At 38.7% G+C, this 16,029-nt stretch overlaps 1 protein-coding gene across 3 annotated transcripts in view; it reads left to right on the plus strand.

Annotated features, from left to right (window-relative positions):
- The window catches only part of fgf13a (fibroblast growth factor 13a), a 96,635-nt gene that overhangs the window by 29,814 nt on the left and 50,792 nt on the right, over positions 1–16,029 (plus strand). For 2 of the 3 annotated variants that reach the window (XM_056769625.1, XM_056769626.1), the window contains exon 3: positions 14,324–14,491. The exons of the other annotated variant lie outside the window; for it this stretch is intronic. In XM_056769625.1, coding sequence (XP_056625603.1) covers positions 14,324–14,491 — 168 coding nt within the window. The remainder of the gene's footprint in view (positions 1–14,323; positions 14,492–16,029) is intronic. 3 annotated transcript variants of the gene reach the window in all.

Consider the following 16,029-nt stretch of genomic DNA (forward strand, 5'->3'; position numbering starts at 1 on the left):
ACTGACTTGGGAGCCAGTTATCATTTTTTTAGTAGCCTTGTATTGAACAGCGGTAACGTCTAATCCGTGCTGAGCCGAGGCTGTGCTCTTCTCCCTGGCCACCTTCTCTGTCAACACGAATTATTCATAAAGCTATTCCAGCCATCAGCCCCCACTGTACCCGAACACAAGCTGATGCTGGACCTGAAGGTCACATCTAAAGGAGGACATCCGTGGGCAAACGTCTTTGTTCCTCCATCTGTACTTCTGCAGCTTTTATTATTGTCGTACAGACATCTTACATAACGCTCCTGTGTTTAATAAATGATTGCCTGTAAAATTAAAGTTTTTGAGCCTTATGATGAGACCTGGTTTATGATAAAATGTCAGATATAAGTATGAAAAATGTTTATTCTGGCAATCGCAGTATTGATTCATTTTTTATTAGTTTCATATGATGAAGGCCTCATCAGATTCTTAAACTGCTGCTGTTCATCTCTATAGAGCGCAAGCGCTGCTGACATAATGAGTGTTCATGTGATTGTTTGGCTCACCTCACTATTGTCATTTTAAATTAGTAGTGTTTGACAGAACGAGGTTGCCATGATGAGTATAAAGTTTGTAGATTTATTTGATTGCTTTTTTTATGTGTCTTCAAATTACTGATAAATATAGCTCACTTTCCTGTTTCATATCCAATATTAAACTATAATTGGTATCACTCGTCTTTATTTTGGGTGAAACGTTTATGTGATGAAATGAAAGAATTTAAATTTGGATCTGACAGATCTTGTTTCTTAACACTTCAGGCAGGGTTGTAAAAGTAAGATGGTGTAGAAAAGGGATCATTATCTCATTTGTTTTTCTCCAGAGCACCGGTTTGTAATGGGGGTTGTTCAACTCGAGAACACAAGCCTTACGTTTCATTTATATTCCGGTTGTCCCAAAGTAATGCCACCCGGACAGTTAATCAATAGCTGCCCTAAAACCCATTAACAAAACCTGCAAATGGAAAAAACAAAAAGTTAGATCGCTGCCCTAAGGTGATTTAGAGGCTTTCAACCTATTTGTTTGTCCCAGGTTGTGCTGTACCGAAGCGTGAGTTCATCCAGACTCGCTGGATTGAAATGTTTAGACTTTATGGCTTTGGACCGGCAAGGGTGTTTGGAACAATATTCAGTCTATGTTACATAGTCCACTATTATGCAAAGCTGGGTCTGGCCACTGTCCAGCAGGAAGTCTCTGGGCGATGCCGGTCACACTGATAGACCGCCGGCCGATATGAACACATTCTGTTGACACCAGAGGAAGTCCAAACCAAGACATCTAATAAACCTGAGGACACCTGATACACTATCTGTTAGCCTTCCCATTCATATAATTGGCAGTTGCTCTTTGCAGGCCAGAATAATATAAAAGTAAGGCCTGTTTGGAAAACTGGCTGTGCTATAATTGAATTTGAGAGATTTTATATGTTGCATTCTATGTTTTTTCTCCCAAAATGCTTTTTCTTTTCAAAGGGCGTTAATGATAAGAACTGAATATCTTGCTCACAATGAGATGACTAAATTTTCATTTTGGACGGAAATATGACGTAAGCAATTACACCTAGAGAACAACATGCTTTTTTTTAGACGATTCACACTAATGTTTGTTTGCAGAGATGGAGAAAGATTAGCCAGGCTTTTTCATGGAGGCAATAACACAAGGCTAATGCAACTCTGCCATGCCATGTTTGTTTTTTTCAGTACTTGCCTTTAACCACAGCCTTTATGGGACACTGTGACTGCAGGGAAACTCTGAGTCTAGCGCAGATAATGAAACACAAACACTATATTCACATAAACAAAAAAAATAAAGCTGGCTCTCCTATTTGTGTACTTTGTGTTGGCCAGGTAGGTTTGATATCACATGACATCATTTATTTTTGGAGGACGTGTTCCTAGGTGAACATCCCTGGTCGTGAAACAACATTCATCAATAGGCAACAAACAGCAATAGCATACACTTTATCTCTAAATATGAGGATTTTCTATGACATAGAAGGACGTTGACGTTGATCTAGAAACATGTCCTACTTGGGTCAATTTCATTAGTCGTGTAATACAATTTTTACCAGAAATAGTTCATCCCCATTGTGAAAATCGGTCATTGTTTGTTTAGCCTGGTTATTTGAAAGCTGTATGACTTTCCATATTTCAATAAAATGAAAATGTGCTACGACTTGAGTCCTCAAAGTGTGAAAGTGAAACTGGACAAAATGTAGGTTTTATTCACTTTTAATTGTAGGAATGTCTGTTAACATTGCATTTGTTACATAAGGCAGATACTTTTATCCAAAGCAATATAAAATGCTAAGTTATATCAGAATGTATGTTCCCAAACCTACAACCTATGTGATGTTAATGCAGTGCTCAACCTTTAAAGCTACACATACATATGAAGGTTGTGGCTGTGAATCTGTGTGTGCACTCAAATGAACAGACCTCAGAAACCTCAATGTGAGCTCATCTCTTTGCAGAATGAGGCAAAACTTTAAGTTAGCAGGATGTTGTGGCCTCTGGGAAGCAACATCACTGTCGCTTTATGCATGCAGACAGTGCCTCTAGACAGAGGTGACCACTGTTGTGTAATAACTCCATTCCATTCGGTCCAGCGGTTAGAATCAGAATCAGGAGATTAGTGAGCGCGTGTGTTCCTTCGAGAACTTTGCTGAACGTGGTTCTGTGGTGACAATGGGAGAACTTTACTCTCCATCTCCGTTGTGGCAAGAAATCAATTACCTCCTAACCTTCACCTTGTACATTTCAATATCCATCTCTGTTACCTCCGCGTCGACACAGGGGAGATTTGAGTTCCTCAGCTCGATGTCTCTTGTCTTAACGCACATAGAGATACAGAAAAGACGGATAAGCAAACAGAACTGACATTCTGAAGCACAAACTTCTTTTGTTAAAACTTTGTACAACTAGTCCAAGAGTAGATACATTATAGGACTTTAGTTATTCTGGATGCTTTGCCACTAAAGCTAACACAGGATATTGGTGTTTTAAAAGCGGATGGCATGCACTTCGGAAGCGACATATTCAGTTACGTCTAGGAATAGCAAAAAATGATTTTAGCGTGTGAGAGAATACATATTACATTTATGTAGGAAGCGGCTCATGTCTCGTGAGGCTATACAATTTCATGGGGAATGAATCCTTTGGTGATAATGTAATATTTAAGTGTCTTGTTTCAACAGCTAACTCCTAACTCAGCAAAACGTAAGTCTAAATAAAATGGATTTTTTGCAAGAACATTTATATATATAAGAAATATATATACAAAGTAAATATATACAAAGCTCTAAATATGAGTTGAAGCTATGTTTGTTATGTAAATAAAAGACATAAGCTTTTAATACAACCCTCATTTGCGTTTGTATTTTTAGACTTTGTATCTGTACATATGAAATATTCCTCAACAAAAAATGTAAGGAATAGGATTGTGATGGGCTTTCATGTTTTTGTGGAAGGTGCAGTTTCAGTTTAGTATTTTTTCACCTACTTTCTTCTGCAAGAGTGACCGAACGTTAAAACGAAACCTCGATTCTATGCTAGTAAATTAAATAATTTGCTTTTTTAGAAAGTGAGTGAGTCTGCCAACCCTGAAGCTTTCTTGAAGAGAACCAGGGCCAACTATTAAAAGCCTTGAAGGTCATTTTATAGGTATAGTTCACTCAAAAATGAAATTTCTATCATCATTTACTCACCCTCTTGTCATTTCAAAACCTGTATGACTTTTTTCTGGAGAAATCAAAATTAAGATATTTTGAAGAATGTTGGCAACCGAACGACGGGGGTACACATTTACTTCAATTGTATGGAAAGTCATTGGGTACTGCCATTGTTCGTTCAACAACATTCTTCAAAATATCTTCTTTTGCTTTGTGCAGAAGAACGAAAAACATACAGGTTTTTGTCATGACAAGAGGGTGAGGAAATGATGGCAGAATTGTCAATTTAGGTGAACTATACCTTTAATCTACCTATATTTTCTAAGGTCTGTTCAGCTGTTGTAACGCATTCCTATAGATGCCATCCCTCGATGTCAGTGGAATGTTTCTGATAGTGAAACACACTTTGTATTTAAGTCTTTTGTTCTGTCAGCTTTTTTAAACATGCTTCTCCATGTATGAATGGAGGTGTTGTCCACAGGGACATGTGGGGAGATGGTGTCTAGCGTGGGGAGGTGGCGCCCAACCGTGAGTGGAGGTTGTGTGAAATCAAACTCTTTAAGCATTGAGATGCACGCGCTTCTGAGGATATCCTTATGTGTAGGAGAAAAGCAGTCGGCAGACAGATAGAGGGGGTTGAAAGGTAGTGAGCGGTACTGTATAACATAGGAATTATGCTAAATGTTCTTTGTAGAGCATAATTTCGGTGATGGATAACCAAGTGTATTATGGGAACTGCTAAGTTTAAAGAGCAACAACCACATTTATTTGTGGGGTTGAATCCTCTAAGAAGATGTATGTGTAGGGATTTAAAAAAAGAGTCAGTTGTTCTCTCAGAGGAAAACCATTTGACTATGCTGAGCATGGCTCTGAGGAATAGAACTTCTTCACAGCATGGCTCAGAAGACTTAAAGATGAGGTAATACACAATCTCACATTAATCCTGAGGACCGAAACAGTAGTTTACCATCACCGCACAAACAATTTCTACTACGTCATACGTTCAACTTGTTTTTTTACAAGTTGACCGTGTTAAGCTTGAGAAGCCAGCAGGTTAAAAAGTCTGAAGGAGTCAGAATGCATGGAATAGCATAATACCCCACCTTTAATAGAGATCTCATTTATGTTTTGTTGAAGTCTGCGATGTTTCTCCTATTTCTTGGACTTTTTAGATGACATTATTGTGGATAGCTTTTCTACTGTAGTTTCAGTTTTTTAAACTAGTTTAGATGCTCATTTAAAGGTTACCTGGCAAATTAGAAACCTAAATCTACATTTTTCTAAACAACAACATATTCATCCATATTTCGCATGATGTCATGTTTTAATCTCTTTAATTGGCATAATTAAAGAAGATTAATCGGACTCTAACCGGCCCAGTATTGTGCAGAATCCCATTAGCTTCTGTCAGCTGTTGACGGAAGTAAATATAGTCGAAAACATTAATCCCACTTAATTCTTACATCTGTTTGCTCTCAGCTTTGGTGCCAAGGCCTTGCAGTGCGTTTGTGTGTAAGAGAGAGAGAAACAGTCAGTCTCTCAGTCACCTGAGAGGAAAGATTCAATCCCTGTCTCAAGATATGTAGTCTGGTGAACCATCCAGAGCTGTTCGGTCAATGGCACGTCTGTAAGAGTCCATCAGAGTGCTGTGTCAAAACCGTCTGGAGAGCCCTTGTGATTTACGGCTGTTCTTTTGAGTCGTTCCTCTCAGGTTGTGAAAAGAGGGCGCACTGAAGTTTCATTAATTCATATGACTCATGCGCATGCTGGAGTGACCACACAGAGAAAACAAAGTCTTTATGGATCAAAGGCAGACAAATATCAATTGTCAGTTGTGTTTACTTGCAATGTTTGATGTTAGTAAAATTCAAGCGCGTAGTTGTAACCAGAGATTTCTGTTGATGGGACTACGGCGTTTTTCTCAAGCATCTTTTGTCTCATTTTAATTTCCATTTGATCAATATGCATTCCTAAACATCTAGTTTGTTAGTCAGGGGTCAAATGTAGGTTGCAAGTTTGTTGTGACAGCAGAAAAAACAATGTATGCAATGCATCTAATAACTGCATTGTTAGGATGTAGAAATGCATTTTATAAATAGTTTCCTAATGTTTTTTATATCAGTGTGTATATCAGACATTACTCTACTGTATGGCACGTGATAATAATGTTTCTTAATGCTGCGCCGAGTCTCAGACATAAACGTGTCAAATACAGTTTAATATTTAATCATTCTGCCGAGAACAAAACTGTCTGGTATTTTAGTAAGATTTTTAGATTAAGAACGTTGAATTTAACGTTTTCACTTTATCTGCTGTTCCGCATATTTTCAATATATGATCAGCAATCAATTTGCTGTGTATGTTGTTTTAGGACAGAAAGTGTTTATCTTATAATGCTATTTATGGTATTGGTTTATTGTTTAGCATTAGCATTAGCCTCTCCATAGCATTGTGCCAACCTTTTAGAATTTTACTGACATTGAGGTTGTATTGAGGTTAGAGAGATGTGTGAGGCTGTGTAAGTCTGTGCATCAAAGTAACTTGAATGAGGACATCTTTAGTGTCTCTTTATTTCAGCAGACACCTGTAAACTGTAAGAATTTGATATTTTTTATACTTTTGTTTATTAGTAAGGTACAGGACAATAAATGTGGATAAAACAAAATAATTGTTTACTTCACTCATACCCATTTAGGCAGTACCCATATTTAAACTTTAGTATAATTTCTCAGCTTTTTACGACTGTTCATTTACAGTAATGTTTGCTCAAGTGAATTTCTTCCCGATGTGTATTGGTTGTACAGAAGCACAGCAGTGTCAGTCTGTCCCATTAAACGTGTGCAGCCATGCGCAAGAGCCCTAGTGTTTTTAGTTGTTACCTTAAATCTGAGTGCAGGCCGGCAGGTTTTCAGCAAGATGGGAATACATTCTGCTCTCTACCGAGTGACAGACTCTGATGTATCGGCTTCATGGTATGGAGGAGTCTGGCTGAATGAGATCTTGAGGTGGAGAACTGTCAGTGTGGTTTCTCCATGCTCTGCCATCTCTTAATGCGGCCCATCCATATTCCTTTTTTACAGAGGGCTCAGCAGACACCACTGCAGCATCCAGTGTCTCGACACGTTTGATTTTCAGCTCCGCAGTGCATGAATGAAAGATGGTGATCAGTTGTTGCTCTGCTGGACTCCATGATTTGTGAGGACATTAGACACATTTAAATAGCCTTTTAAGACATTGGCTGTAAGCTAATAATAACCGATGATATATTCCTGAACAGTAATGTAATTAGAGGTTACTGTGTGAACAAAGTGAAGAAAAATGTAGTTTGTGTCAGTCTCAGAAAATTCTGTCATCGTTTACTCACCCTTGAGTTGTCCCAAATCTGTGTCAAGCCAGTTTCTTTACAAGCATTGCTTCAAATATTTTTCTCTGTGTTCATCAGAACATTAATACAGATTTGGAACAATTTAAGGATAAGTAAATGATGACAGATTTTTTACTTATGTGTGAACTGATCTTTTAAGGAATAGTTGAGCCAACATTTATTTACTGTCATGTCAAATTTATATGACGTTGTATAAATATTATTAAAATAGTGGGCATATTCCAAGTGCTATGTGAGGAATCAAACCAAATTAACAACCTCATGCACATCTCCTTAGCAACAGCTTCATCTTTCCTTAGCAACAGCTTTCAAATCACATTTAGGTTCATTTTCAAGCATGACACATCAAGATTACTTTAAGCATGAATGAACATTTGTTGAGGAGATTTTCAGGAAAAAAAAGTACAATTTCTATTCTTCACACAAAGAATATGGGTTTATGACAGGGTTACACATCTAATGTAGTCTACTTTTATGGTCCTTTTTGTCATTTTTGAAGCTCAATATCTTTTTTGTGGAAGAAAGAATATCAGATGGGAAATGAGAGACAGTTTCATTTTAGAGCGAACCAGCATGTACCAGATTTACAGGAGTAATGATTCTTGTTCAGCAGCTGAAACGACGTAATTCATACTGTCCTAAGTTGGTCTTATCTGATATGTTCAAGGACGTGCGGACATGTTGTTTCCGCGTTATTAGGACAGTGATTTACTGTCAGATGTCATGTCACACCACCTCTGGGCAACAGGAAGATTTAGTCCACCTCAGCATTTTATCCTCTCCAGGTTTAACGCTTCTCAGTGTTGACTGTGATTCAGTAAACTGCATCTATAACTACACAATACATCTCTAGAACTAATTAAACTTTTGTAATTAATTAACATTTCTTGTAACCTGTCATTGTATACAACCTAATTTTATATTATACAACAATTCTTGCTTAAACTCTGTGAATACACATGCACTCTAAGCAATCCTGCCATGTTCATTAAAGCCTGAGGGAGTGTGTTTATATAAAAGCCTTACGCCAAGGTGACTCAAGATGATAAATTAATGCGGGCAGGCGTAAGGTCACCCTTTGAAGGCATACACGCACCTTTACGCTTTCATTTAAATTAGTATCTCTAAATCTAAATTAATTTTTAAGCCTCCGAGGGAAAAAGGGCTGATCCAGACAAGCCACACCAGACCCTATTTAAATCACAAATTGGATGCCTTTGATGTTTTCATGTTCTGCTGATTGAGTATATGTTGTGTTCAGTGGTGTTTCAGGGATCGCATCAATTGCAGCGAGATAACCGCATGGCTTGCTAGTGGAAAACTGACGTTAGAAAGTTTTCATTTATTAGTGTGTTTGAGCAGAGTAACTAAGCCGAATTTGTCTCGGGTTGTGTTCTAGGGAGACTTGGAGCAAGCAGAGCAGTGTCTGATGGTGTTGTGCTCTCTACATGACTACTTGGGTTCTTGTTACGGGCGCACTGTTGCATGATCTTCATGCTTGTTTCAGTTTTAAATTAAAGCTGGAGGTAAAATTTAGTCGTTTGTTTCAGTTTTAAATTAAAGGAGGTACAACATGAGTCATGTACCCTTAAAAGACCTACTTTGTAATGCTCAAAAAGCATGTGAAGTTTTACTCGGCTACATAAAATTGATCATTAAGCCTAATTGTGCTGGAAGACTAAGTTAGGTCAAAAATGGACGCACTCAATTGTTGGGTTATAATTTTTCCTATGCTGGGTTGTTTAACCCACTGTTGGGTCAAATATAAATATTGTCTGAATGAATATATCACAACCGGTTGGGGCGTCATTTTTGTCCCAATGCTGGGATAGTTTGGGTTGACACTCTACAGACTAATATAAGCAGTTACCTGCCATCTCTCCTTTATGCCAAAATCGTCCCTTTATCAAATTTGCTTCATTTTATCCAATTTTGTAGTCTGGGGGTTTGGTTTAGAGTTAACAAGCAAAGTAAATTGGTTTATTATTGTTTTCAGATGAACTGAATTTGATGTGAATTTCAGTGACTTTTTATTTAAGTTTTTCCTCCATTTCTTTTACTCTGTAAAGGGATATTTCCCAGAAAAAAAAAATGATGTCATCATTTACCCCCTCTCAAGTTATTCCAAAACTGTGTGAATTTCTTTGTTCTGTTGAAAACAAAGAAATATATTTTGAAGAATATGATAAACTAAACCGTTATGGTGCACCATTGACTACCATAGTAGTTATTTCCATACTATGGAAGTGAGTAGTGCCCCAGAACTGTTTGGTTACAAACATTCTTCCGAATATCTTTCCCCATGTTCAACAGAACAATGAAATTTGCACAGGTTTGGAGCAACTTGAGTTTTTATTTTTGGGTGAACGGTCCCTTTAAGCTTACTGTGTTTACTGCTTTAACATCTTATTTCAGTTCTGTCTGTTTTTCAAAATCTGATATCTGACAGCACTTTCTTTTCTTCGTACGCACTGTCTCTCCTACATACAGGCATGTGACGTTAGCTCACTTTTCCAGGCATTTCCAGCAAATTGTCTAGAGGAGATGGTTGTGGTCATAAGAGCCTCTATTCAGGGCACTCTGATTATCCATGAGTCACTGGTTGAATAGGGGACCAGAGGAGCTGTGTGTGTGAGGCAATGGGAAAGTCAGGCATGGCCCGTGCGTCATCTATGTGTTTTCCTGTGGGAGGGAGGCATCAGGTGGTCTGTGTTGTTTTAAATGGCCTGATGTAAGAGGGTGGTGGGGATGACAAAGAGGGGTGTGAGATGACTCTGTTACATTCTCATGTGTTCCTTTGTTTGAGGGTGCGGGGTGTTGCTTGGATGAGAAAGTCTGAGAGGGAAGTGTTTTGTGTAGCCTAGTTAAGAGGCTTTTTACTATTGTTTAAGCTGACTTTAATGATAGATTTCTGAAGGAGGGTGTGTATTGTTAATAATTTTTATTGAGAAATATGATTTCAGAGTGCTAAAGATAATGCTGGGTTCACACCAAACACAAACACCAAACGCCATACGTTTTCTTTTTTCACTTGAGTGACGCGAGCTGAAGAGAAAGAGGAGATTGACGCGCATTCCTTGCAATCACGCAGCACCATTCACATCATTCGCATCGCCTGCCACAAATTTGCGTCTATTCACATCTTTGCATTGACTTTGTATGTAATTGTCCGTGATAATGTAAGTAGGGTGATAATGTAAGCAATCCTGGAGTGGTCTGTGGGAAAACTTGATGGTTGGAACTTGAAAGTAAAGGAGCATCGAGTGAGGAAACCTTGGCAGGAACTGGGATCACCAGCAAAGGGTTTGGGAGGAGGTAATCGGGGTTCTGCCACTGGAGAAGGCCTGTTGCCACTTAGGAGAGGTATAGAGGCAGGTGAAGGGCCAGGGTGGCGTTCAGTGAGCTGGTGGATAGAGCTCACCACCTTAGAGAGGAGCTGAGAGTGTTTGGCCATAAGTTTCTCTTGTCAGCTGAGAATGGCTTCGTGGCGCTGGAAAGAAGTCTCATGTTGTGTGATATCCGCCAACAGTCCTAGGAATGGAGTGTCTCTGGGTCCATGAGGGACTCTGGTTTTCTGTCAAGAGCCGGTCTAAAACTTGGGTCCCCTGGTGTGGTACTTAAAAGATCTACCGCTAAGCCACATAGGCAATTGAATTTGACCTTAAAGAAATATTCCAGAGAGTTCCCCAGGCAAAGTAGATTTATTTTAAAATGAAAGGTTATTGCAGTTTCGGGCAAAAATGTTTGGCAGTCGAAATTTCGGTGCATCCCTAGTGGAAACGATGCCGGAGTCAAAAACCTAGTAGGGAACAAAGGGAAAAAACACAACTTAAATACCCTAGGGGAGACAAGGCACAGGTGGCCTGGATAGGATTATTTGTGCAACCCTGCCCAACCTCCAAGATCGTTACACCTCCAGAAAGAGAAAAAGGGCTAAGAAAATCATTTTGAACCAGCTCACTCCCTCTGCAAACTGTTGCCATCTGGCCGGGGCTACAGAGCACTGACCAGAACAGCCAGACATAAGAACAATTTTTCCCCAGGCCTGAACAATTAAAAGCTCTTACTACACACTTTCCATCACATTGCAAACTTGCACATTGCACATAACATCTGGAAACTGTAGATTGTAAGAAACAATAGGTTAAACCTGTAAATAACACATCTGTACACTCTTTAAAAAATGATATATTGTTTTTTGTGTATATAATTTCACTTTATGTATATAGTGCATTATTATTTTTATTTAATTTCTTAATGCATATTTGCACTTGTTTGCACATTGTGAAAACTTTCTTCTACACTTAGTTCCTTCTGATTTTGATTCCGATAACACTAACGAGGGAAACACAGGGCCCTCTAGAGTGCTACTACAGGAGGAAGGATGCTGACAGTTATTTACTCCCGCAAATCGCTTAATTAGCATTTGCACATGGTGTGAGCCCCCCATAAATGATATTCCATATCTCATTTACTATTCAAAAATGTCACACAGAAATAACGACAGAATTTTAATTTAGGGGAGCCGTTCATTTAAAGTGATTCAAAGTAGGGAAATAAATAGAAAGTCATACTTACTTTTATCCCTTGCAGTTCGAGCCCATGAATCTGTAGAGAAGAAACGTAGAGAATTAAAGGATTTTTTCAAGTACATAGTGTAAAGAACAGCTCAATCTCACTTTCAGTTCTGAAGCTTTATAGAAACACCAATAAAAATTAAATCCATTTCCTAAAGCTCACCAAACTTGGAAGATCTCATGAGACTAAAAAGTAGTCTTGACTCAGATACACATGATATTTTAAGTGCTGATATTTTAAGCGCACACTGCCTCAGGGCTGTAGGACCGGCGGATGGCTCGTTCTTCTGTTCATTCTCATCACACAGTTAACTGACATTTCATGCAAAATGAAGTGGGTTCCTTTGATATAAATAGTACAAACTGAGACAGTCCACCTTTAAATCTGTTTCGCTGCTTAAACTTTGTGACCTTAATCTCTCTGCTTTAATGTGTGAACTGCAACAGGGTTATAATTTAAAGCTGTCATGCTTGCTGTTGATAGCGTCACTTCTGTCCTTGAAGTCTTTGTGGATTGAGGCCATTGTAAATTAACTGTTCTGATCTTTGACATGTAGTGTATCCGTAACCCATGTGCAGTTCTGGGAAATTATGGACTATCCGGTCACCCATCGTATCGCTTTTGACTTTTATTGCTTTTCTTGATTAAGGGTCATTTTACGCCTAACTTGTGGCCCTTGACACCTTCAGTTCAGGGACTGAGGAGGTGAGGTGATGTAAATAGGGAAAGGTCACATCATTACACTAATCCAGCTCCTCTCTGGAGTGTCAGAGATTGACTTTCAGCACCACGGACAGCGAAATCCATCAGCTCTGAGCTGATGTGGTGGCAGAACCGTGAGCTGTAGATCATATCCCATCACGCCACAGGGCTGACAGCTCATTTTGAAGCTACAGCTGATGGAGAGGGTGGAGCTCCTGCAGGTTGCATATCCATCAGGCTTCTCGTGACCCGACCGTGCACTCTCCATCATGCTCTGGCACTTTGAGTAGCAGCACGTCGTTAAAAAACTCTGCCGGCAATAAATATGCTCGTCATTTTAATTGAGGTTTATGAGGCGACAGTTAGAGTGACCATTAATAACTATAGATTGACTAAGACCTTCATGAAACATTGGAGAAAAAAATTACTTTGGTGGAAAAATTGACTGCTTGGATGAGAAAGGCATTGTGTGCATGAGAAGATTTGTGGTTACAAGAAAGTAGTAGTTATTGTGTTGTTGTTTTATGTGTAATGCTTTGGCAATTTTGTACACACAATCATACCAACAAAGTACCTTTAAATTGAAAATGGAAAAATAGAGAGAGAAAGAGACATGGAGTCAGGAAGAAAGAGAATGACAGAGAGAGAGATTCAATGTAAGAGAAAAAGGGTAAGATGTACAATACCACTGCTGTTACGTGGGAGACGTGTTTGGCCTCAAATCATGACAAAAAAAGGCAAAAAGAGATGCTATAATAATCCATTTCATCTTAAGCTTTAGGTAATGAAAGCATCTCATAAGCTTTAACAGTAAAGTGTGAGCTTGATGTAATACTGTGAGCATAAGCATGCACTGTTGATTTGAGAGGTTCAAGGGTCATATACTAATAATTATAAGGGGGGCAAGGTCAATAACACCTGCAGAAAGATGTCCTTTAGCATTCCTCCTATTGGCAGAAGCCATCAGTCCATTATCAGTAACAGAACAATGAACAGCTGTTCATGTATGTGCATGTTGTATGTAAATATGCAGTTAAGATACAGTTGAACTGCTTACTCTATGCATGTTAGATGCAAAGATGCCTGTGCTGGAAATGATGCATGACTTTGAATGACTTTGTCGAAAATACTAGAAATGTCTTCTTGTTATTTCTTAAAGCAACACAGTAAGTTTGCATGGGAGCTTTGTCCTACACAGACTGTCGTTTCTAGTTATCACCCTCTGAAGTAACGGATTTCAGTTAATGAGAGCCAGTTAGACCCACTGTCTGAGTTTACCACCCTATACCCAGATACCAGTGCTTAACTATTTGCTGTCTTGTACTGTAGTTTCAATCCTTTGTGATGTAATGTGTATTAGGGTTGGGCGATATTGATTACATGACAAATTACTTCTTGATATATTTAGCTTTTGGATAATATTTACCATAGATGTTTGTTAAGGCTTTTTCTCTTTATTGGTTTTAATGGACATCGACCTACATAGATTTGTACCAAACAGAAGTTTAAATTGATCCTTTTGAACAGTTTGATCAGATTCATGGAAATGAATTGATCTTACCAACTCTAATGCTGTTCTGTAGTCGAAAAAATGACTCATAACAAGTCGATGCTCCTTGAGAAAAGTAATGGCCAAATAAAAGCCACATTAAAATCACTGCGACACACTATATTTCAACATTTCATATAAACAGAACCATTTTCGAATGTAACACAAGTTTATCAAAAAAGTGCACAAAATATCTCGCCCAGCCCGTTTCTATTTCTTCTTCTCTTTCAGCTTTTATCCGTAAGCTTTTACTGTATATGTGTTCTGCAAATTGTATTGCCGTTTTTGCTTATTTTGACCATGCTTAGCTTGCTTTACTTTGCATATTTCTGTCAATGTGTGAATTATTTCTGTTGCTTTGAGCGCTCTCTCTCCCTTTCTAACCCTGCGTTTTGTTATGGCCTGACCGCAGTCCAGGATGACGCTGCCCCAGGTACCCAGGAGTACATTATGTTGCGGCAGGATTCCATCCATTCTGCGGATATAAGGGGTAAAGGCTCCCCGTTTCGTGCTAAGTGTCACGAAATCTTCTGCTGTCCACTGAAGCAAGCCATCCTCAAAGAAAGCTCAGATCCCGAAGGTTTGTGTGCAACTCACCCATGTTTTCCTTCCTGTTTTGATGCTTCCGTGTCTTTTCCTTAATTTTAAGTATCATTTCAACTCTTTTGATTTGCTTTTCGTTTCTTACATTTTCTCGCTTGTGGATTTTCAATTTGTGAGCTTGTGTGTGTAGAAATTAGAAACTGCTTAAAGCTTGAGATGTTAAATGCCCTATGGACACACTATCCTTCCGTCGTGTGCGTGTTTGTTGGAGTGTGGTGTCTATGGACCTATGGACCACTTATTTTCTTATCGATCTGGTATCAAGTCCATTACCTCCATTGAATGAAATGGATAAATATCATCATTTAACACTAAAAAGGCATATATTATCCTAAAATCAAATCAAAATATCTCTATTATGACTACAGTTATCACCTTTTACTGTCTGCTATTATAGTATTGAGATTTATGATAAATCTGCCCACTCTTTTGTTTTATGACTTATCCGTTTATTTGACCAATAACCCTTTCATTTTCAGTTAGCAAGTGAGTGATGATCATATTTCACAAGCATGTGTACAGTTCCAGACTCCACCCCCTTCCCATAAGCCCCATAAGTATTTCAACCCATTGCATCTGTAGCTCTCTGCCCCACATGCCTCACTTCAGTTTCATTTATTTTTCTCCCTCCACACACATACACACACATGTACACCAGACCTTCACATTTTACATTCAAATTTATATCTATTATACTGCTATTCCATTCCTCTATTTCAAAAGGCATTGCTGTTGGCGGTTTCTCCCACATTATATGTCTTCCTTTCAGGTGTTTACAGATGTATGTGTTTTGCTGATGTCTGCTATCGGTCATGTACCCAGGGGGCCAATGTGCTAGGTCATCATGGGGTCCAGCATGTTGCTGGATGCTTTATTGTCTTTTTTTATTGCGGGTGTTTTAGAACTCTACAGAGTGTTACCAAAAAGTATTGTGAACATGATTGTTAAAGTGCTTTTCTTTTCAGACTGTCAGATCATTGCGTAAGACATCAGAAGTCACCTCATATCTAAACTAAGTTAAACACATAAGCCGCAGTGCGGGATGACACATGAATTGTTCATGCATCACTGGAATGCAGCTCTAGATTGATGGATAATTTAGTTGTCATAGCTACAATGCCACAGCTGCTGACAAACATGTGCCTGATCAATTATTCAGTAATGGTTTATATTCACGGTCATTATTTGAGCTCATTTTATGGTGCTATAGAGTTGTAGAGGGCCTCGGAGGTCCAGGGCACCTCCTCCATGTTTGATTTTCTGCAGTGTTTCTGCAGAATGTTGGTAAATTTCATCTTTCGAGATCGTGCTGCAGACGACAGGACAAGGGTGGAAGGAGGGAATGAAGGGGAAACTGAATAACTACAGATCTATTTTTCAGACTGACTGAAGCTCTGTGTGGACGTGACTAAATTTGCAAAGGAAGTTATAGGTTTCTTATGAAGCATGAGCATGTCATCGGGGTGAAAATAAATAGTTCACCCAAAAATAAATATTCTGTCATCATTTATTTGT

Source organism: Triplophysa dalaica, chromosome 16 (assembly GCF_015846415.1).
Source record: "Triplophysa dalaica isolate WHDGS20190420 chromosome 16, ASM1584641v1, whole genome shotgun sequence".
Lineage (NCBI taxonomy): Eukaryota > Metazoa > Chordata > Actinopteri > Cypriniformes > Nemacheilidae > Triplophysa > Triplophysa dalaica.